Raw genomic sequence first — 24,151 nt, 5'->3', positions numbered from 1 at the left:
CAACACAAAGACAAACTATTAAAAAACATTTTTACCTTCTATCTTAAAATAGAGAGTGGGCTCATTTTTACTCCTTTCAAATCCATTTTCTTGAAAATAAGAATCAATTTTACCATACCATGCTTATAGAGCCTGCTTCAATCCATAAAGTGCCTTTTTCAACTTGTATACTCGATCTTCATTGCCACTAACTTCAAAACCTTCGGGTTATGAAACATAAACTTCCTCTTTTAACTCACCATTCAAACAGGCAGATTTTACATCAAATTGGTAAATAAGCCAATTAAGTTAAGCAACTAAGGCTAAGAAAATTCTCACCATTTCAAATCATGCCACCGAAGTGAAAGTTTCTTCAAAACCAATTCCTTGTTGTTGGGAATATCCCTTTGCAACCAGCCGAGCCTTGTGCTTTTGTATGCTCCCATCTACATGGTATTTGGTTCGATATACCCGCTTGAGTCCAATGACATTTTTTCCTTCAAGAAAGTCCACCAAATCCCAAGTTTGATTTTTTGGAATTGCCAACAGCTCCCCCCCTCATTGCATTGCACAATTCTTGCTTTTTTTAAACTTCTTCAAAACATATAGGATCAAAGGCAAATAAAGCAAATGTACAAGTTTCATTAATCTCCCTCAAGGATCTAAATTTCCTTAGTGGAGTTTCACTATAAGAGCTGAAAGATGAGGGATCATTGCTTTTTCGAGTATATGAGTTACTGTTGCTAAAAGAGGTTGAATATGAATTTGTTGGTGTTGGATCCATAGGTGGAATCACTTTAACTTCTAAAATTTGACTATGCTAGTTTTGATCTTGATTCCATTCCCATTTATCATCTTCATTAAACACCACGTCCCTACTAATGATTAACTTGCCACTAATAGGATTAGATAACATATATGCCTTGGATTGAGAACAATACCCAACAAAAAGGCCTTTCACATATTTCTCATCAAGTTTTTAAGATTGTGATTTTACCAAAGCGTAGGCTATAAAACCAAAAATTTTTAAGTGATTTACCGATGGCGTTCTACAGTTCCAATCTTTATATGGTGTTTGATTCAAGACAACTCTTGTAGGAGAAACATTAAGGATATACACAGCGATTGCAATTGCTTCTGCCCAAAATTGATTTGAAAGTCTTTTCACTGTAAGCGTGCTTTTTGCCATTTCAACTGCTGTTCTATTTTTTCATTCAGCAACACCATTTTGCTCTAGTGTGAATGGTGCAGAAAGCTTTCTAAAAATTCCATTTTCCTCACAAAAGAAATTAAATTCAATTGAAAGAAACTCTCATTCTCTATCCGTGCAAAGTGTCTTATTGTCATTCCCTATTTGCTTCCTAACGAGAGCTTTAAATTTCTTGAGGTTAGAAAAAGCTTCTTATTTGCATTTCAAGAAGTAAACCCAACTCATACGGCTGAAATCATCTGTAGAAAGTAAAAAATATCGACTACCACCAAAAGTCTCAATACTCATAAGCCAACATAAGTCAGCATGCACTAATTCAAGACAACTAGATGCTCTCCAAGACTTGCCTACTAAAAAAGATTTTTTACATTATTTTCCATAAATATAGCCTTCACAAAACTCAAGTGTATTAAGTTTAGGTAGTCCAAAAACCATTTCCTTTTGACACAACAACTTCAACCCATTTATATTTAAATGGCCATAGTGCAAATGCCACAATTTAGTCTCACTACATCCCTTAACAATCAAGGCAGAATCTTCAATAGTTGAAACTTTAAGTGGGAACATTTTATTACTAGCCATTTTAACAGTAGCAATAGTTTGGCCTGATTCTTTATTGTTGATAACATATGGCCCATTATCAAACGAAATACAAGACCCATTAACCATTAACTACCCAATACTTAAAAGGTTATGAGTCAAACTAGGAACAAATAATACATCAGACAACAGTATGACCTTACCATGGTTAATGATGGAAACTGTACCTTTTCCTTCAACTTGAATTTGTTTGTTGCCCTTTAATCTCATTGTTGATCTTTGTCGCTCATCAAGTTCTTTAGACAATGATCTTATACCTGACATATGATTAGAACATCCACTGTCTAAGTACCAAACATCATTAGAGACTTCTTTATTACAAAAATAGGCCATGAAAAGCTTACTTTCTTTATTTTCTTTCTCTGTAAAACTTGCTTGATTGTTATCCTCTTTTGATTTAACGCAGCAATCAGCTTCCTTATGGCCATGTTTCTTGCAATAATGGCACTGAATTGAGCTTTTATGTTGCTTGTTTTCACTATGTGGTCCTCTACTTCTGCCTCTTCCACGACCTCGACCGTGAAAACCACCTTTACCTTGTGTTTTTCCCATTGAATATTCTGCCTTACATTTCTGAGATGACTCCCCCTTTATCTGAAAGGCTTTTTCTTTATTCTTTTCATGTGTCCTAGTCAACCTTTCTTCATGAGCTTGCAAAGAACTCATTAGTTCATCAAAAAGTAATTAGATAAATCATGCTTTTCCTCAATTGCAGCAACTACATGTTCGAACTTTGGAGTTCAACTTCTTAAAATTTTTGCAACAACAATTTCATTAGTAATTAGTTCGCCATATGACCTCATTTGATTAACAAAAGCAAAGACTCTAGATAAATAATTTTGCACAAAATCATTATTTTTCATAAACAAATTTTTGAATTCACAACGGCAAGTTTGCAATTTTACCGTAATCTTATGGAATCTTAAAATTCCATCTTCAAAATTTTCCATGCCTTTGTTGAAGTATTTGTTGCTGCAATTCTTGAGAAGATTGTTTCATGTATTGCTTGTCAAATGAAGAATAAAGCTTTAGCATCCTTCATCTTGGTTTCTCTTAACGTTTCTTCCTCTGCTGGGTCAAGCTTTTCAACATCATCATATCCGTACTCAACCAAGTCCCACAGTTCTTAAGACTTGAACAAAGTCTTTATTTTGATACTCCAAAACTCTTATTTTTCACCATTAAAGATGGGTATTTGAGACTGCTAAGAGGTTGAAATTGTGTTGGCTATCATTTGGTCATACTAGCTATCTTCTTTGTTTACCTATTCAAACATTGAAACAAAGCTCTGATACCAGAAATGTTGAGAAAAAAGAAGAATAAACATGCAAGAAATAAAGAACTAAAAGACAAAAGCTAGTAGATTGTACTGCTCATTGCAATTTATTAAATGTACTAACGTACCTTTTATAGGCTTATAGGAGTCGTTGGCTTTCCTATCATATCTAATTAATATTTATCTGATAACAACTAAACATAAAGTTAGAAACAAAACAATTAAAAAAAACATCTTATTTTAGACTCTTTCAAGTGAAAGACTTATTTGACCTTATTTAATAAAAGACTTTGAATTAATCTTTAACACTGCTACCATTTTTATTGATCAGGTAAGATCACAATGTCTCTTATTTAAATTTCACCCAACATGGCACGCTTTGTCTCTTTGAAACTCTCTTATTTCTTTCTTTCTTCACACTCACGTCCCCTTCCTCCCTTACAATTTTTTTTTTATGGAAAGTTAGTTTAGATGTCTTCTATTTTTTCCTGTTAATTTTGAATTTACTTTTTGTTTTTGGATGCAGGCCGAGGATGACAAATACTAACATGATCAACTTTTGGAACACAAGTTCAAGGACGCATGTAGGAGTGTTAATGCTCTGCTATTATTGTGATTGCAGTTTGGTTATGATCACTTCTACCCCTTCATTTCCACCTTCATTGACGATCGCATATGCCTCCATGCTCAAGCTTGTAAGCTCTAAATTCAGTGATGTACTAGATATAAGACCTATTAATAAGTGTCTACAACTTCTTATAAAGATAAGTGAAATTTTTATATTTTTTTATTACATTATTTTTATCGAATTTAAAATATATATATTAATTATAAAAATATTTTGATAAGTGCCAATTAACTGTCTGTACAATTAAATAAATACATACAAACCATTTTAGGGTTTAATTATTGTCAAAAAGAAAGTGATGGTGTTAATTATTCAAATGATGATTCTGAAGTAGGAAAAAAAAGGCACGAACAATAGAGTAGTGAGCCCAAAATTGAGTGATGGTAAGTACCATAAACTACATTGCTCAATAAATTCCTCCAACATTTACTGAGCGTAGATTGGGTTTGGTTACAACAATCACATATATACTATCCCTTTTCTAATTTTTCTAATGTAATTACCACAAAATCTAGAAAAATTCCCTCACCAAATTGATGTAGTTGTTAGTATGACAAGTGATTAGTGTGATGAAGATAGATAGAAAGGTACTGTTCAAGATTTCAAAAAAAGTTGAAAATTGATTGATTGATTGATTGATACAGTGATCAAGCTAAGCTACTCATCTATTAGGAAAGAACAAAAACCGAATCAAGGAAATAAAGAATTACAATAACATTACATATCTATGGTATATGTAAAAGATAACTGATTGGGACAAATCGTTGACGCCTGTCATTTTCAATTAAATTAAAATTTTTTTGTATGCCTTATGTCAAAATTATGTTGTTTTTCACATTTGAAGGGTTTTTTTTTTTTACTTTTATTTATATCAGTAAAAAAATACTTGAAAACAATAATTTTTAACTTTTAATGCTTAGAGGATAGATTCATTTAATATTTATCAATTGTAATTTAATATTTTTTTTATCTATATCCTCTTATTCTACATGAACTTAAATCCATAGTATTTAGATATCTTTTTTACACATTAATATTTAAATTTCAATAAATATCTATCCAATTCATTGACCAAAATAAAAAACTTAAGAAAGTTTATTTATTTCTCAATATACATAGCACACAGTCATCATTGAATAAACAGATCAACTAACTTTGACAACCTTTAACTATTCATTTTATATATAAAAGACAGACACTACTAGAAATTAGTAACTATTTTATATTGATCAAATCTTTACATTATACTGTTGCCTTATATTCTACAACTATTTATCTTAATTTACCAATAGTATAAGTTATATATTCTCTCATTTCTTAATATTTTATTATACATCTAACAATCATTGGTAGGATTATTATCTTCGGATAAGTACTATTTTATAACCATATATGTAGGTGCAGGTTTCAATAATTGAAATCAGAGCAAATAATTATCTTCAATTTATACGAGTTTATCATTTCCTCTTCTAGCAAGAACCATACATTCATGCAGTTCAGTAATACAATAAAACACAACAACAAAAACTTAATAAATGGAAACAAATGTATATAGCAAAAGGAAGAGCAAACTATTACCATAGTTAGATATATCTGACAGTTGTGTAATAGTTTATATTCCCTTAACATTTAACTAAGTACAAGTCTTGCATCTAGAAAGTTGATATAGATCACCTTACAAAAATGAAAACCTCCAAATCACAAATGTTATTAATTTTATTTGAATAAAATTAGTATCTTCTTTAGTTAAGTACTGTTTTAAAACCATATATTTAGGAGAACTTTTAATGATTGAAACTAAAACAAATAACTATCTTCAATTAATATCAGTTTATCTTTTCCTCTATCAGTAAAAGCTATACATTCATGTAGTTGACTAATACAATATAATTTTTTCTACAAACTTTTTTAAAGGTACCAAATTGAAGTCCACTTCAACATAATCTATATTTCATGTGATCTTTTTGCAGAGTAGCTACCGGTACCATCTTAGTAAATATAAAGATCAAATAGACTGTTTCTCATTTCCTGGGAATTACTGGTCACTCTTGCATTTTGGAATCCAACTTTCATCATCTCTTTTTCAACAGTCTTTTGACATCATCTCCATTAGGGAGTCTCAATTGTCAAATTCAATCCAAAAGTTGGTTGCCCCCTCTCAAAATAGAAAACACGAGTCTCTCCTTAAAAGAACCAATTCCAAGATCTTTGGGAAACAAATTCGTAACCCAAATGTCTCACTTATAACAGACGCCCTGTATGAGCTACTCTCTTGTCTGAAAATAGATTGATAAACATTTTCCTCAGACTCGGAGAATACATTAAAGTATTTGTAAAAACGATTCTTGGAAAACTCTGTGAGCAACTAGTGAGCATAGTATTTCAGAACTTTGTAGAACCTCTTGTTGGAGATGTTTTGGTACGTGGAGAAGAAAAAAAAAAAAAGGAGAACGAAGTTTTGGTGTTAAAACACTAATAAAAACACAACTTTATAGATCATTTAACAGAAGAACCTTGTAAGTAGGTTATGAGATTTATGGCCCCCTCCCCCTGCATATTGTACATCCTCCAACTCCCCAAAGGAAAGAGGCAGAAATGAATTTGATCTCTCTCTAAAGTAGAGGTACGTGATTCCTTCATTTCTTTCAAATAACTCCGGATGGTTACAGACCTTCCATTATATAAATAAAAGTTTTCAAAATAATCTGGTACCTCCAAAACAAAAATAAACAACTTCACACGTATCTGTATCTACAGAGATCCATGTTTTGCTCAACTTGTTTTTATAAGAAGAGGGGATAACAAGAAACTAAAGAATCAATAGCTTGCTTTTCTTAGCTGAATGACAATATTCATCATATTCAGAATTTTTTTTTCACTAAGATGTCCACGAATGCTATTAAACAATTCAGCTAGAGATAACTTATTCTTAATAGCTTGATACAAAGCTTGCTACCAGGAACTCAACTTGTAGTGAACTGTAATCTCTGTTTTCCTAGTCAGCTCAGAAATCACATCTTTCTTGACTCGTGACGGCATGAAGGGCTTAAAAATTGCATGCTGCCAAGGGGAAAGGAAAGAACATGCCACTAAGAAATACCAACCCAATGAGGCCAAATAACTTATATTCCTTTTTAACTGAAAAAAGTACAGCAGTTTCAGCAGCTAGATATACCAAACTATATTAAATACAAGAGATTTATAGTTTTTACAAGTACAACAACCTCCTAATTATCCTCATAGCAAAACTAGCAAGAAAAGAATACTCACCAATCTATTAAGCTAGTGCTCATTCAAAGTACTTCCATGCACCGAATGATTATCAATTCTGATGATGTAGGAAGAGATCTACTACATAAATAAAAGGAAGCCCCTTCTTTAGTCACGTGGCAGCCATGGCAAAGAGGAGAAAACGTATTGAAGAGAGAAAAAGAGAGGTAGATAGAGGCCCGTGTGCAACGCACAGGCCATAGTCTAGTACAATTAAAACAACAGCTTTTTTGGGTTAAATGTGTCCATGGTGAAGATTGGGCTAGCATAAGGAACACATGCCCCTTAGAAAACCATTCATTGAACTGTTCATGGCTATCAAATGAGGTTGGCATGACGAAATGCAGAAGGTCCCATAATTCTGCTATGTTATTCTGGATAGATGTAACAATCAAAAGCAAGCGGTTCCGACAATGGGAACTGAGCAGTGTATTGTCTTCCACCTTATACTGCAGGCAACATCAAAATCCAATCAAAATATCAGATACAACTGAGTATACAATATTAAAATAGTAAAAAAAATGAAAAACCAGAGATGCTACTTTGAGAAGACCAACGGAACCAATTTGTAGCATACAAAAATGGAAAACTACTGATGCAACTGACATTCATAATGTATTCTCCAAGCTTTGCATTCAAAATTTGTAGCATATAAACAATGGAATACTACTGATACAACTGAGATGCAGTAATTTTTTCTGCCAGCTTGGCATGTCAATGAACGTATAAGATTCCTAAACCAGAAAGCAGATAATCCCCTGCTGCAACTGACACAGATAAAACCATAAATGAAAAAGAAAGGAAATAATAAAGTACAAAACTAAAATTATATATATATATATATATACCCATTTATAAGTTTGAATTCAAGTAGAACTACAAATCTCTTCAACAATTAACTATCTTTCACCTGACAAATACTTCTAATTTCTATTCTGAATAACATCAATATATTGCACTCAAATAAATAATAAATATAAATATAAACTCCAAATTTAAAATAATTATGGAAAATAGATAAGAACAATACATTACTTAAATTCACATGATGTTTAATAGCAAAACTAAGATTTTATAAAACAAAAATATAACCATGACAGTATTATATAAAGAGGTTGATTTTACTTCCGGTCCATAGAAAATAAAGAGGTTATTGTAGAGAGAAAAGGAAATAAAATAATGGAAAAGTAATTGGTAACAACTGTAGTTGCTGTTCTTGCCGCTATGCTCTCTAAGTCTAACTATGCATTAAGAACCTCAAATTTGAGTCCATAATAATAAAGGAAAGAAACGTAAAAAGTGAAAAAAAAAAAAAAGGGTTTTGGTTTTTGAACCTTTTGTAATTTTATTAATCTCCTCTATTAATTCTTTATTTTTTATTTTTCTTTTGAAATATTTTCAAATAAAAACAATATAATCTTAATCTTAATCTTAATTATAATGAATCCTAGCTATAGACATCTTCTACATCTAACATCTGTCTTTGGTCTTGTGGGAATTTCATAAGGACGGATTGGGGTTTGCGGGCAAAAGATGTTTGATTTGGTATTTTCACGATGTCAGGGATTGTTTTGGGTATTTTGTTTGAGATGAAGGGGTTTTTTTTTGGATATTTAGGTTTTAAATGAAGAGCTCATTCGGGTTTTAGTCTAGATGAGAGGGTTAGCATCGATTGTGTTGCTTAATTTAGAATGATTTAAGAAGATAATTATTAAGCATATACATTTGTTCAATGAACCTATTATTTTTAATGTGATTAAAATATTTTATATTTGTGGTAAAAGAAACAATATAAGAAACAATGATGAAAGAAGAATAAAATAATGAGGTAAAAAGTATGAAACCTTCCTCGTTATAATTTTTTTTTGTTTTTTCTTCTTTATTTATTCTTATTTGGTTAAATAATCTTTTTTTGAAACATTTATTATTTAAAATAATTAGTACAACAATCATAAAAAATATAAAATTTTAAAAAATAACTAACAAGTTTTAAAAGTTTTCAAGTCAAATATGATCTAGACCACAAATTTTGTCCTTCTGGTTCATCCACCCTTTGGGGGAGACTAATCCAGCCATGCCTGTATTCTAGTACTACATTGTTACCCCAAATATCCAGAAATGAAAAATAAAAATAAAAATAAAGATGAAGATAAAGGACAAAGGGTTAAATGTAAGCAATTATGGACACAGAGCCTCTAGGCTCTAGCTGGGCCAACCTTTTTAAGCTTTGCAATTGATGGTCACCACCTATGTACTTACTCAGCTGAGTGCTTGATAAAGCATAATCAAGAGCCACCGAATCACAAACATTTTCTGAGAGTTGAGAGAAAGAGAAAGTGAAGAAGATGGAGATGAAACCAACAGAGATTGGCAGTTCGAAGATGTTTGGAGGGTACAACAAGAGATACAAGCATTACAGTCCAACCCTTGGATGTTCCATGACTTTCTATATCTACCTCCCTCCTTCTCCTTCTCCTTCACACAAATTCCCTGTATGTCCCTTCCGTTTTCCACTCTTTTTTTTATCTTCATCGACAATTCTATGGCGGTCTTGATTTTCGATTTTGAATAAAGGTCTTCAATTTTATTATTTTCAATGTAAATGATGAAGTTTTCTTTCTGGGGTTTTAATGGATATGAGCTGATGGGTGGAAGTGAATTTCAGGCTGGAAACTGGGTTTGTTTGCTTTATCAAGGTTTGATTTTGATAAGACATGGATTTAGGGAGACGGGTTGATGACCAATTGGTTTTGTTCTTCGATCTTGAATACCCTGCATTGCAATTTTGCATGTTGATCTACTTGCTCGTTTACGTGGGTTCTCTTTAGGCCATCTAGTTAGTTTTATCGTTTTACTTGGCTAGCAATGCTGAGTGCATTTTTCTGGCAGTGTGCTTATATTTTGATGTTCTTTGTGTTTTCTTTGATTTTTTTGGTAAATCTTCTTTATTTCTTTCAGTTAGACTACCTTGGGTTGTTATTTTTGCTGCTTACTTTTTGCGAATTAGTATATATTCTGATATGTTTGAATTTATAAGATCTTTTCAAACGGATAAGTCTTGCACTCATCTTTGGGCAGATACTTTACTGGCTCTCTGGACTGACTTGCACTGATGAGAATTTCATAATCAAGTCAGGAGCACAGCGTGCTGCTTCAGCTGAGGGTGTTGCTCTAATTGCCCCTGATACATCCCCAAGTAAGTAGTGAGCCCATTTTAAGCTAATTTATTGACATAATTTTTCTGGCTTGATACTTCAATTGCTGACTGTCTGAGTTAAAGATTATTGACTGGATTGTTATGCTGCACTTCATTTCTCCCATTTATTGAGGGACTCTGACTCAGTTCAACTTCAGTATCCTGACCCAAAATATCCTTTTTTTTTTTTGTTTATTATGAAAAATAGTAGTATATTTCTTTTTGAGAACCTACTTGAACATAAGGCTTCAAGTTGTTTCCTCAGTTTATCCAATACTGTTTCATGAACACATGTTTTTAACCAGAAGTCATTGTTCTTCATAATATAAATTATGATTAACATAGGATATGAATATAAATTACTCTTTTCCAAAATACCATTTTTGTTTCGAAATTGTGCAGGGCTGATTTTCTTTTTTGTTAAAATTTTAGGAGGTCTGAATGTGGAAGGAGAGGCAGACAGCTGGGATTTTGGTGTAGGTATGCAACATTTGGATTGTTAAATTTTAATTCTGGGACAACTGTTACGGTAAATTTTAAACATGTATACCCAGTATCAAATTGTTTTATCTCTTGTAACTTTAATGCTTGAGGTCCCTTCCTGGAGTAAATAACCTGGCACTTCAGTTCTATGTTACAAGCTTGACTGGAAATTTTCATTTTATTTGTCTTTAATTGTATCACTTTTTCTTCCTGTTTCATTTTCATGGAATTTTTCCATCAACAAATTGAATTTTAAGTGCATAATGATTATTAATGATGCACAATGTTGGAAGGACAATCCCACTTGGATGAATATCCTTGCAAAATATTTTTTCTTATCAAAAGATATTGGTGTTTATTAATTTCACAACCAGTTTGTCGTTTTTATTTTTTATTTGATCCACCAACACTAATGTAACATATGTTCATTGAGTTTAACATGTGCTAAAGGTGTCAAGGAGTGTTTCTCTAACTCACCCACATTAGCACTTGGTTAATGAAAGAATGCTTCTTTCCAATGCTTTCGAATGCAATCCTGATTAGTCTTCTCTTCCCTGCCCCCAGTATCCCCACTCTGTGGGAAACATTGTCAAATTTCAATGGAGCATTGCTAGATAATTTCCTTACACTATCTCATATGAATAGTTGCAAATAAATGTACCAAAAGCAGATCTTTATCTGACTGAGTTTTATCCCTATTCCTTTTCTATTTCTGCTTTTGCATTTTGAAATTTAAATTAGGTGCTGGATTTTATCTTAATGCTACACAAGAGAAGTGGAAGAATTGGCGTATGTACGATTATGTTGTCAAAGAAATGCCAAAACTCCTGAGTGAAAATTTCCCTCAACTTGATACATCAAAAGCATCTATTTCTGGTCATTCTATGGGTGGGCATGGTGCTCTGACAGTCTATCTGAAAAACCTTGATAAGTATAAGGTAGTTGACAATTGTATTTGCTCCTCATGCTCTTTAAGATTCTAATTTATCTAGTTTAATGACTTCTCAGAATTTCTAAATTTTTTCTCCAGAGGATAACTACATATGTATTCACCTTTGTCCTCAGTTACTTGCTTTTCTCCCTTCTTTAATGCTTATATTTTGCAGTCAGTGTCTGCTTTTGCACCCATTGCCAATCCTATAAATTGTCCCTGGGGTCAGAAGGCTTTCACAAACTATCTTGGTAACGACAAAGCTGCTTGGGAGGTAAAGTACCAAGTGACTGATGAATGCCCTTCATTTTTACCTGAATTTAGACCTTAGTGGAGATTAATAAATCTAAAAAATGCAGGAATATGATGCCACTTTCCTGATCTCAAAGTTTCATGATGTATCTGCTACCATTTTAATTGATCAGGTAAGATCAGAATGTCTCATATTTAAATTTCACCCAACATGATACAATTTTGTCTCTTTGAAACTCTCTTGTTTCTTTCTTTCTTACCCCCCTCCCCCACTTTTTTTTTATAATTTTTTTTATGGAAAGTAGCTTAGATGTCTTATTTTTCTTTCATCTTGAAGAGTGTTTAATAAGTTCTCAAGTTATGACAGCACTTAATTTCAACATATTACTACTTTCTCTCTGCCTACTTATTGTTGGTTATTTAGAGAATTTTAGAAGGATTTTTTTTTCCTTCAGTTTTGCCTAAAGATAATTTCAGTGGTTATTTTCTATTAGGATGTAGCCAATGAACTATGTAAATGTCTTACAGCTCTCATTTGTTACCATACTACACATCAGTATTTTATGGGCAATGGATATATATATATATATATATATATATATATATATGTGTGTGTGTGTGTGTGTGTNNNNTAGTATATATATATATATATATATATATATATATATATGTGTGTGTGTGTGTGTGTGTGATTTACACAATCCTTTAATCTGCAAGGAAACCTTGCAATTTAGACAGCAATTGGAAACTAGTAATCAAAATTCAAAGATGAATAGCACCACCAGAAGGATCTATGAACCATCCTTTAGGTATTTCATTTTCAATTGAGGAAATGAAAGGGGAAGGAAATCCTATCAAGTGAATTGTGTTGGCTGTTATAATATTTGAGCTTCCCACCCTCATTGTGGTGTACATGCGAAGTTGCTTATCTGTTAATTCGCTAATTTTGAAATGCAGGGGGAGGATGACAAATTCTTACATGATCAACTTCTGGCGCACAAGTTTGAAGAGGCGTGTAGGAGTGTTAATGCTCCAATACTATTGCGATTGCAGCCTGGTTATGATCACTCCTACTTCTTCATTTCCACCTTCATTGACGATCACATAAGCCACCATGCTCAAGCCCTTAGGCTCTAAATTCGTGACGTATTCTGCCCTTTGAAAATCTAGTGATTTGAAGCCCATTTAAACAACGATGGACTATTTTCTTTCGTTCTTTTTCCAGGGTACAACTATTTCCTTTTAAACTACAAAACTGGTCTTGTATGCACTGTTGTGACTAACTACTTTCATTTCGAAAATAGTTTGCGTAAGTAGCAGTGCGTATTAGTGGTTGCACCTGGTGATGCTTATATGATTTTGCCCTGAAATTGTTTCGTTGGCTGGCTTTGCACTACCTGGGTGAAGGTTGAAAAAATGCACATGTAAGTCTTTATTTAAGAGAATGCATGACATGATCCCACAAAAAAAAAAAAAAAAAACCCATGAAATCACTTCCCTGGTCTATTGAATAAGAATTATAGCCACGGTGGAGCACTGAACCCAAAATTGAGTGATGGTAACATAAATTACATTGCTCAGTAAATTCCTCCAACTTTTACTGATCGATCGCAGACTCTGGTTGGTTACAGCATCTAAATATATACTATCCCACCTCTATTTACCCAAATTTTCTAATGTAATTACCACAATCTAAAAAAATTTCCTCCCCATACCCCCCCGAATAAAAAATCATATATACATACTATTATGGCATTCAACATGTCTTATCTCCCTCCTGTTCCAGCAATTTTCAGTCAATACAGGAACAGAATAAAAGGATGACTGGGCGCCTGTCAATCTTACTCGAAATGACCTCCACAACCATCCACAATAGATCAGGAACCTATCACGTTAATATATTACTATGCACCATTTCAGTCCTAAAACCACCAGGACCAAACTCGTGCCCAGGTGGATACTGGACCGGCTCTGAAACTGAAACTGATGCGGATGCACTAGTTATTGCCGGTTCTAGGTTTTTATTTACGCTCTTCTTCGGCCTCTTAGGCCTCTTTGGTCTCTGTGATTGCAAGTCATCATCTTGAAGGATATCATCCAAATCATTGTCCATTGGGCTAGCTTCACTCATTTTTTGAGAATTTCTTTGCCTATCAGAAGCACTTTTCCTCTGCACATACATTTAAGTTAACAAAATTGTTAATACACACAAAGTCTAGCTTAAAGAGGTTCATGCTCAATTTCTCATGGTCACCACCACTAAAAGCAAATTGCATGACACAACCACCTTCAAAGAGGATACTAGTTTTTCATTGGTTTGGAAAAGTGGGGCCCAAGTATCATCCAGAAATAATAATTAAGATAAAATCATTCTTTCCAACAACTAATATAACAAGACACAAACCAATAGGACTATGCAGCATTTAAGCATAAAATATGCTCAGATTAAGTCCGAAGTCTTCGCATAGCTCTTCTTCTTTTGCATTTTGTTTTATTAAAAATATCCTGGAATTTCTCTAATATAAACCTTCATTATTTCTTATAAAACAACATGACAGGTATTTCCATCATAATTGGAATCTAGATGAGCTTTATGAGCTTTAGTACCTTTTTATTACTGGATTTGGCTTTTTCTGGATCCGCAGATGGCTCAGTCCCAGTACCCTCAGCTCCAGTATTTGTTAAGTCTTCCAGAGATGCATCACCTTCCGCATCTAGCCGTATGCCCTTCGTTGGTTGTTTTTTCTTTATTCTATCCTTAGCCTTGAGGGAGCATCAAACATAAAATGAATATAGACACTATAAGCAGTTCTAAGACCTCTTTTGCTGCTGGAAAAAAGAACTTATACACTATCAGAGTTAAATCTTACCTGCAGTGGAATTTCTTTTAATTTCAGCTCCAGCTGTGCATCATCTAGAAGTAAAGATACAACATCCTCAGGAGCCAAGAGATCTCCCTGAACAAGGTCACCTGTCATGACAAGCTGTTGCACAGTACTTTTCTGACTTGCTCTCCGTAAAATCTTCTCCTCAACTGTTTCCTTACAAATGAGCCGGTAGACAGTAACCTACACATGTAAGATTGGCCTTAAATTTTAAACTAAAAAATCCAATAACTTTGAAAATTAAACGCACCATTACTTGCTCAAAAAACTGTTTGAAATTTTAAATATAAACAACTACGTATCATATTAGAAAAAAAATGAAAATTGTGTGCAGAATTGTGAGTGAGAAAGTTATACACAACATAAGCAAACCATGAAACAAATTTGGTGACATCAAGTAATTCACACACAATAATACTATAGAGGTAAGAAGTAGGAACCTACATCCTTTGTCTGCCCTAAACGGTGAGCTCTGTCCATGGCTTGCAAATCCAAGGTCGGATTCCAATCACTTTCATAAAAGATTACAGTGTCTGCGGCTGTCAAGTTTATACCCAGTCCACCAGCTCTGGTACTCAGCAAGAATACAAAAATGTCATTCCTGCAATACAAAAAAAAAAAATGAAGGATTTTATTTTTATTGCTTCATTACAGGAGATAAGACAAAAAGACAGACTACTGAAAGCTTTTTAGATGAGTCACATGTGAATGAAATCCCTACCGGAGCTGAAAGTCTCTGACCATGTCTCGTCGATCCATAATGGTGGAAGACCCATCAAGTCTCAGGTACCTATATTTTCTATAGTTCATATAGTCCTACAAAAATATGCAAACAGTCGGCCCAATATTTTGCAGACACAGACAAAAGTAACAAAACCCAAAGCAGTCCATCAGTATAAAACAATCAATAAACAACACTAATTCTGTTATTGTAGATTGAGATTTTGTGATTCAGATAAAATCTGAATTTTGTATGTTTAGAAATAAAACACCCATTTTTAATTCCAAAACATACAAGCAATGATAACAGTTACACGTTGCAATTGCACTCCATTATGCATCACAAATAGTACAGTATACACTGTCTAAGAGTGTTTTCAAATGCTTCTGTTTTATTACATGTCTAATCTTAATTTTTGACCCATCCACTCTATGAACATAATCAACATTTAAAAGCTTGATCTGAATGGTTTTATGTTAAATCTATGAATCAAGCTTGAAACAGAACAATCAAACATAGGGAATAACATAAAGGTTAAGGAGAAACAGGTAATACAGACCTCCAAAATATTCAGCATTTTTGTCATTTGTGCAAACAGGAGAACACGGTGGTTTTCTGCCCGCAGGCGTTTCAACAAAATATCAAGAGTCTGAAGCTTCCCAGAATCCTAATGAGAAAATAATAGAAGTTAATGTAATGTAAAAATAAATAAATATTGAAGCCCAATAGAGAAACTACAAAGTGAACAAGAAATATTCTTACTGTTAGCAACTTTGCAGGGTCAAAACTTTGAATGGGTGGACAAGAACCAAATATCTTATATGTAAGCTGAAGGGCAGGCTGTGCCACAGGTAGTTCACAATCAATTTCTTGAATTAAACTATGAGAAGCATCTGGCATTCTGGGCCCATTAAACTCAGATGTGCGAGCAAACCCAATCAACAACCTCTTAACCCAAGGGTGATGTAGCTCTTCAGTCATTCTGTAAGCAAAATTTCTATCCGGGCATTGGGCAAAAATCTATCGAGAAGATAAGAACAGTAAGTAACATATCTGATTCTAGTTTAAGCTGTCCGCCATAATACATAAAACAGATGAAATTAAAAGTGAGATCATACCGGAGGAGCTCTAGTTCGTGGGATGAAAGTGTGTGTCGAATGGAGAAGTTTAGTGTTGAATAGCAGCCTATCCTGATGAGACACAACCAAAGCCTCAAATGGATCATCACCAGGACCTGTTGCAAATCTTCTTCTAAGCGAATTGGTCTCAGATCTTGATGGCATTAACAACATCCTTGTAACACCTCTGACCGTTTCGCTCTCAAGGTAACTGGAATTGAAGTCATCATCCAATACCTCCATTAGGGAGTCTAAAATTCCATCCAAAAATTGGTCGTCCCATCTTGAAATAGAAAACATAAGTCTCTCCATAAAAGAACCAGTTCCAAGAAATGCAACCTCTGCGGGAGACAAATTCATCAAATGGGTAAAACCAAATGTCCCACTTCTGACAGACAACCCATTTGAGCTACTCTCTTGTCGGAAAATAGATTGATAAACATTTTCTTTGGAGAATACATTAAAGTATTTGTAAAACAATTCTTGGTAAACTCCACGAGCAACAGCTGAGCATAGTGTTTCAGAACTTTGTATAACCTCTTGTTGGAGAAGTTTTGGTATCTGGAGAACAAAAAAAGAGTAAGAAGTTTTGGTGGTAAAGCACTAAAAAAAACAGAAATTTTTACGATCAAAGCTACAGATCATTTAACAGAATTACCTTGTAGGATATGGGATTACGACCCCCTGCATAGTGTACATCCTCCAACTCCCCAAATGGAGGAGGCAGAAGAGAATTTGGAATCTCTCCAAAATAGAGGTATGTGCTTCCTTCATTTCTTTCAAATAACTCCGGATGGTTACACACCTTCCATTATATAAATAAAAGTTTTCAAAATAATCCAAAACTTCTAAAACAAAAAGAAACAACTTCACACAATATAATGGACAGAGATCCATGTTTTGCTCAACTTGTTTTACCATATGAGGAGGGGATAACAAGAAACTAAAGAAATCAATAGCTTACCTTTCTCAGCTGAATAACAATATTCATCAAATTCAGAATTTTCTTTTCATTAAGAGGTCCACGATTGCTATCAAACAACTCGGCCAGAGATATCTTATTCTTAATAGCTTGATAGAATGCTTGCTGCCGGGAACTCAACTTGCAATGAACTGTAATCTCTGTTTTCCTAGTCAACTCAGAAATCACATCTTTCTTTACTCGTCGTAGCATAAAGGGCTTCAAAATTGCATGCTGCCAAGGGGAGAGGAAAGAATATACCATTAAGAAATACCAATCCAATAGGGCCAAAAAACTTATATTCCCTTTTATCAGAAAAACATATAGCAGTTTCAGTAGCTAGATATACCAAACTATCTTAAATGCAAGAGAAATTTATAGTTCTTACAAGTACAACTTCCTAATTATCCTCATCGCAAAAACTAGCAAGAAAAGAATGCTCACCAATCTGTTAAGCTGGTGCTCATTCAAAGTACCCCCATGTTCAGCATGATTCTCAATTCTGATAATATAAGAAGAGATACAATTAATAAAGAAATGTTTTATGGTTAAATGTGTCCATGGTGAATACATAAGGAACACATACCCCTTAGAAAACCATTCATTGAACTGTTCATGGCTGTCAAATAAGGTTGGCATGATGAAATGCAGAAGGGCCCATAATTCTGCCATGTTATTCTGGATAGGTGTACCAGTCAGAAGCAAGCGGTTCCGACAGTTGAAACTTAGCAGTGTCCTCCACCTTATACTGCAAATCAAAACCCAATCAGAATATCAGATACAACTGAGTATACAAGATTAAAATAGTTGAAAGAAAAAAATGGAAAACCAGAGATGCAACGGTTAGAAGACCAATAGAACCAATTTTTAGCATACAAAAAATGGAAAACCAATGATGCAACTGACATGTATAATGTATTCTAAAAGCTTTGCAGTCAATATTTATAGCAGACAAACAATGGAATACCACTGATACAACCAAGAAGCAGTAATGTATTCTGCAAGCTTTGCATGTAAATGAACATATAAGATTCCTAAACAAGAAAGCGGATAATCCACTGCTGCAACAGACACAGAGATAAACCTCAGAAGAAAAGGAAAGGGTAATTATAAGTTTGAATTCAAGTAGAACTATAGATCTCTTCAACTATTAACTATCTTTCACCAAAATAATACTTCTAATTTCTATACTGAATAATATTAATATATTGCATTTAAAAAAAATAGAGAATAACATCAATATCATTGCATGTAACGATGCCATTCTTCCCAAAAACTAACTGAAACAAAAATGGGGGGATCCAATGGGGTGAAATTGCCAGCAGTCAACAAGACATTTAATATGCAGAAGAACTCACTCTTTAAATATTTTCCAAAATAGAAAACAATTAATAAGGATTAAAGCTCATAAATTTAAGGACCTAAACTGGTTTAAAGACAAATGTAAGAACCTGCTAGAACTCTTGATTGCCTGTGCTTCATCTAATACCATGTATTGCCATTTCACACGTCGAAAATATTTCTCATCAGACACTAGCAGTTGATAGCTGGTAATTAGAATATGAAATCCAGCCTCCCTGAAAAGAAAGAAATAATTAATATTTAAACAAACAATATAAGGCATGGAAGAGAAAGAGAGAGAAGTAGCCATTCTGAAACAATTCCAACTCCATAAGTATCAAGAAACTGACTTGAGGTACAATTAAACAAAAAACTAACTACCATTCAAAAACTCTCAAGTTACTTCTAGTCTATATATGCCACTAATATGCATCATTCATTCTATTGTTCTTTTTTCCCCTTAATAACATGTTAATGTAAAGTTTTAAAAAGAACATCTTAATGTAACCCTATAATGTATAATCCAAAAGAAGATGCAAGAAAACTTTATGGGCAGTAAATGGTCCCCAGCCAAAATACATTTGGCATGTAAATCCTCACTCCAAGCAAGGTGCTTGAGTGCTAAAAGCCACATCACTCTAAAGTTTGGTTGATTTCTGACAACACCAAAAGATATACTATTGCTTAGTGTATCAAATTCAAGAAAATTTAACAAACTAAAAGAACAGAGACATCAAATTTCAGATTACAAGTAGCCATTAGCCATATGGTATTTAAGCACCAAGTTACAATGTTTCACATATTTAATAAAGTAAAATAAACATTGCAAACAAAAGTAGGGTACCTTCGATAAAGGCGCTTTGGGTTGATGTTCTTTCTAAGAATCATACGCTCCTGAAGTCCACCCCAATATGGAAGAGTTTTCAGGTCAGGACAGAAACGACTAATCTCATCAGCCCAGTTATTCAAGACAGAAGCAGGTGCAACAACAAGAAAAGGCCCCCATATATTTTTCTCCTGTGTAAGACAAGCAATCCTAGTTAGGATAAGGACATTTTCTGCACATAAAACACCAACTACAGTAATTACCTCAGCCAAATGAGCCAAGAACGCCATTGCCTGAATAGTTTTTCCCAAGCCCATTTCATCAGCAAGTATACCATTTAAACCCTGAAAGAGAATAAAGGACCTTCCATCTCACAATCATATGAAAAGAAAGAAAGAAGTTAAGAAAATTGTTTTTCTAATTATTACTAAAAGGCTATTCAGCTGGAGATTGCCTTACAACCTGCTCATAACAATTAACAAGCCACTGAAGGCCCTTTAACTGATATTCCTTGAGGGAACCTTTAAACATCTCCGGTGTCTGAACTGTTGAGGTGACAGGCATAGTAGAGCTGCACAATTTGGAAGTCTCAAGTCCATAAATTCAGTGAAGAAGGGATAAAAAATCTTTAGAGTAAAAAAATCACCTCCAACTGTAGTTTTATCCAAAAGATCTAAACGAAAGAAAACTTACGGGTTATGCAGATCTATATTGCTAGACCCTGCAACTGAACTATCTTCTAAAGGCATTTCAGTTTCGGCAGATTGACGCAACTTCAAACATTCGGTATCAAAAGCACTAGTCAACTTTTTCTGTTTAGATACAGCGTCTTGAGCAGCTCTTAGAGCCTCCTTTTTCAATTCAGCCTCCTCAGAATCTTCTTCTCCACTGGGCCCAGCATCATCTTCTTCTTCTTCATCATCATTTGGTTCTTCATCCCCTGCTGGCAAGGCTTCAGAGGGCTGTGAATTTGCCTTGTTCTGCATAAAGTGACTATAAAGTTCTGTTTGTTGTATAAGAAAATTGAGCCTTTGCTCTGTCCTCTTTTGTTCTCGAAGCTCCTGTTCACGCCTCAAAGCTTCTGCAGCTTCTCTTTCCTCCTTTTTCCTCACTTCTGCCTACAAGGATAGGAATTTACATAACAGCAGGTTCAACCAAAAATTGCAGAAAGCAAAAGTGTCCAATAATGATGCAAAAATAACTCATACACTGGTTGTTTCAGTAATCAAGTCAAGCTTAGAGTACAAAATATGCGGCTAACAATACCCGACGTAATCACCCTCCTTCATATCTCGTATATCAATATGAACCATCCAATAAGCCATATCATATTTCCATTCCTAATATTTGATGTGCTCTAGGTCATCCATACTCAAAAATCATCCAGGTAAGCAATTAAGAAACAAATCATGTCAAAATTCTTAAAGTTTGCAGCACATTCACAGCGCACAGAACATGGCTACATATATATATCACTTGATACTCCATTGATGTACCTCTGTGAGAGTACATGCAATTCTCAGAAGCTTCAAATAGATTCTTAATGAACTTCAAAAAGGAAGAAGAAACATACCATCTCCTTGTCGACCCGCTTCCAAAACAACAGCATATCTCTAGCCAATTTCCTTGTGCGAAATGCAGCACCCCTCATAAATTTAAGGGACTTACTCACCTTCATTTTCACCTGGTACAAAAATTTGATCGTCACTAAACCTTCAAGATACAAGATGACAAAAGCCCTACAGTCTATGCATCAAAAAAGGTATAACAAGATACTGATGTAGAGGTCACAGAACAATATACATACCTCTCTCTGACAGTTTTCTGCAAACCTCTTTGAATCAATTAGTTGCTTTCGGTGAAAAGTGGTGAAAATCCTATGATGCTTTGGTATGTCCCTTCTGACAATGTTAACCCAAACTTTTCCAATTTTCTCCATTTCCTCCCTCTCAATTACAGATGGGTCTTTCTTCACTTTAGGTTTCTTTGGTAAGCTTCGTTCAATTATCTGCAGCCAGAAACAGGCAAAGAGGACGTTTAAGAAAAGTGCCATCACCAATTAAATAAAAAAAAGACCATCATAATTTAAATTGAACTAACCTCATACGTGTCACCTTTCTCTAAAACTTTAACATAGTAAACCTGCAATACACCACCCTCTGACAAAATAGACCGCTGTATATTTCCAGCAGCCCCCTCAGGAATTGAGGAATTCAATGCACTTTCAGATACCTTGAGGCTGAAATTCTGAGTTGAGTTTGAAGCTGCCAAAGCCTTCAATCTGGCCTGAAGTGATTCATATTGGGGCCGAGGCTCTCCCATCCCTGCTTGGCTTCGAGGTCCAAACCTTTTATCACTATCCATCATCGCTGCTAAGGACCCCAAATCTAAAGTACCCTTTAAGTAAAATTCCTCCACCCGGACATCTGAGAAGCTTGGTAAGTTCAATGACACTGCCAGCTTATCATAAGTTGGAGGGATCTTATAAGTGATGCCCTCCCCAATATCCAAATATGCAGGTTCATACATGATTCTGCAGATCATACGTTAATAAGAATTGTTGATTATTCCAACAAGTTATATGATTATGAAAAACACAAGACGGAACTTAAAAATTCATATATTTCGATACTACATTGTGTAGCAACCAAAGGAAAGATTAAATCAAACAATGCCATACTTGGGTACAAGATCTGCTTCATGATAGTTTGCAAGCCTCTGAGGACTAACATCATTCATCCATTCAGATGTGGTATCCATATCATAGAATCCTGCTCGCTGCTCATTCCCCAATTTCCTCATTTTTGAACCACCTAAATTGCTCTTTTGTGTTGGAATGCCCATTCGAGGAGGCGCCTGACTCACAGAGGTATCCTTGAACCTCCTTTTGTACTTCTGTATGTGTTCTCCGAGCATTGATCGATACCGCTCCTCTGTAATACGAGTGCCTTGATAATCTTCGTCCTCCTCGTCACTATTGAAAGCCCCCCTCCGCTTTCGCTTCGCCAACCTCAATTCCCTCTCAGACATAGTTCCATTACCATGGTTCACCAGTGCTCCACCTATTGAAAGCCCATCATTGTACAAAACAATGCACAATAATTTAGTTAAAAAAAGAATCTTTAAAGCCAACTCTTTTAACCACCAATTCTCCAGACGTACAAACAAAACCAATTGAAAAGAAAAAAAGGTGCATTACAAGCATAAAATCCAAAGGACCCCTTAATTTCAATTTGAAAAACAAAAAACCTACCTTGGCTACCTCTGCTCTCATCCTGACTACTATTCCCATAATAATCAAAATCATCATCAGGTTGTGGAACTTTGAAGTTCATCAAAGACTACAACACAAACCAAAAAAGAAAACACAAAAATTAAAAAACAAAGAAGAAGAAACTTACTTAAAACCACAATTTAACTAATCCAGGAAGTCAAATTCATCATAAGTGATACAAAATCTTAGAAACAACAAATCGAAGCCAGCTAAAAACAGAAAATCGATTGAGAAAATGAATCCAAAAGCCAAGTGACAGACCTCAAGATTGAAGAGATTGGAGTAGGACAACGAATCCTTCGATTGGCGCCTTGATTCCATGAAGAAGAGAGAGTGAAGAGAGTCCCCAATAGCAAAACCCTAACTCCGCGACGAGCATGGGGGAAGAATTTTGTAAAAAACGGAGAAAGATAAAAAAAGAAAAAACCTAACCCTAGCAGACGAGAGAAATCCAATGAGGAAAAAGAGGAGGGTGACGATGCGTAGGATAAGGTGGGTCGACAAAGATAGAGAAGGGACGTAGTAGACACAGACGGTGTAGGATTCATCGGGAGTTGCTAACTTGCGCCGTGTGGGTGACTTTTCTTAATGTGCGCACTGCTTTTTTCTTTCGAAAGCTATTTTGCTAGGACTTTTTTTTTTTTTTTTTTGGCCCTTCTCGGTTTTGTTTAAAGCCGTTGAGAGGTGGCAGGTTTGGGAGAATTTGCTGTCTGAATATTCGAGTGGCAAAATGTTTTGAGAGGGATAACAGGGTTTTGATACGGTGTAGCGGCGGCCATTTTGCAACTTTTTTCTTGTGCACGTGGCAGTCAATGACTGATCAATAATCAAACAATTTATTTTTTCTTTTTAAACCTAAAAACACTTTTCTCTCTTACACTAAAAGTATAATATTTAAAAATTCTTTCAATTATTTTTAAAAATTTAAATAAATCTTTATCCTTTTATTAAGTTTAATTAAGATTTGGATGAAATTAGAGCATTTTTAAGGGAGAGCCTACTAGAAAGATACCTTTAATAATCAACAAGAACTTTATATAATAATACTATAATCATTAGCTAATGGCTTTAGAACATTATCTTTTATAGGCACATTTGATTCACGGAATAAAATAAAATAAAATAAATATTTTATAAGAATAGGATATGATAGGAATAAAATGAAAATGTTATTATATAGCTTACTTGACGGAATAAAAT

At 34.3% G+C, this 24,151-nt stretch overlaps 2 protein-coding genes across 3 annotated transcripts; one reads left to right on the top strand and one right to left on the bottom strand.

The window, feature by feature from the left end:
• Positions 9,097-13,202, top strand: LOC18598871 (S-formylglutathione hydrolase). The gene is made up of 7 exons (XM_007028588.2): positions 9,097-9,455; positions 10,042-10,159; positions 10,592-10,639; positions 11,384-11,580; positions 11,749-11,847; positions 11,933-11,998; positions 12,783-13,202. The coding sequence occupies exons 1-7, from the start codon at positions 9,309-9,311 to the stop codon at positions 12,960-12,962; spliced, it is 855 nt and encodes a 284-aa protein (XP_007028650.2). The 5' UTR covers positions 9,097-9,308; the 3' UTR covers positions 12,963-13,202.
• On the bottom strand, positions 13,301-23,604 carry LOC18598870 (DNA helicase INO80). Of its 2 annotated transcripts, XM_007028584.2 has the most exons (23): positions 23,213-23,604; positions 22,931-23,018; positions 22,358-22,739; positions 21,778-22,210; positions 21,485-21,685; positions 21,251-21,361; positions 20,371-20,795; positions 20,140-20,248; positions 19,941-20,021; positions 19,696-19,868; positions 18,962-19,087; positions 18,097-18,258; positions 17,955-18,012; positions 17,514-17,744; positions 17,208-17,354; positions 16,550-17,110; positions 16,194-16,451; positions 15,991-16,098; positions 15,432-15,526; positions 15,155-15,311; positions 14,696-14,893; positions 14,433-14,588; positions 13,301-13,995 (listed from the first exon to the last, which is right to left on the bottom strand). In XM_007028584.2, the coding sequence occupies exons 1-23, from the start codon at positions 23,270-23,272 to the stop codon at positions 13,714-13,716; spliced, it is 4,602 nt and encodes a 1,533-aa protein (XP_007028646.2). In that variant the 5' UTR covers positions 23,273-23,604; the 3' UTR covers positions 13,301-13,713. The 2 variants fall into 2 exon arrangements, with proteins under 2 accessions (XP_007028646.2, XP_007028647.2); XM_007028585.2 differs by lacking the exon at positions 22,931-23,018.

Source organism: Theobroma cacao, chromosome 5, assembly GCF_000208745.1.
Source record: "Theobroma cacao cultivar B97-61/B2 chromosome 5, Criollo_cocoa_genome_V2, whole genome shotgun sequence".
NCBI classification, from domain to species: domain Eukaryota; kingdom Viridiplantae; phylum Streptophyta; class Magnoliopsida; order Malvales; family Malvaceae; genus Theobroma; species Theobroma cacao.
Note: the sequence above shows the minus strand (reverse complement) of the source record. Positions and strands in the feature narration are given on the sequence as shown.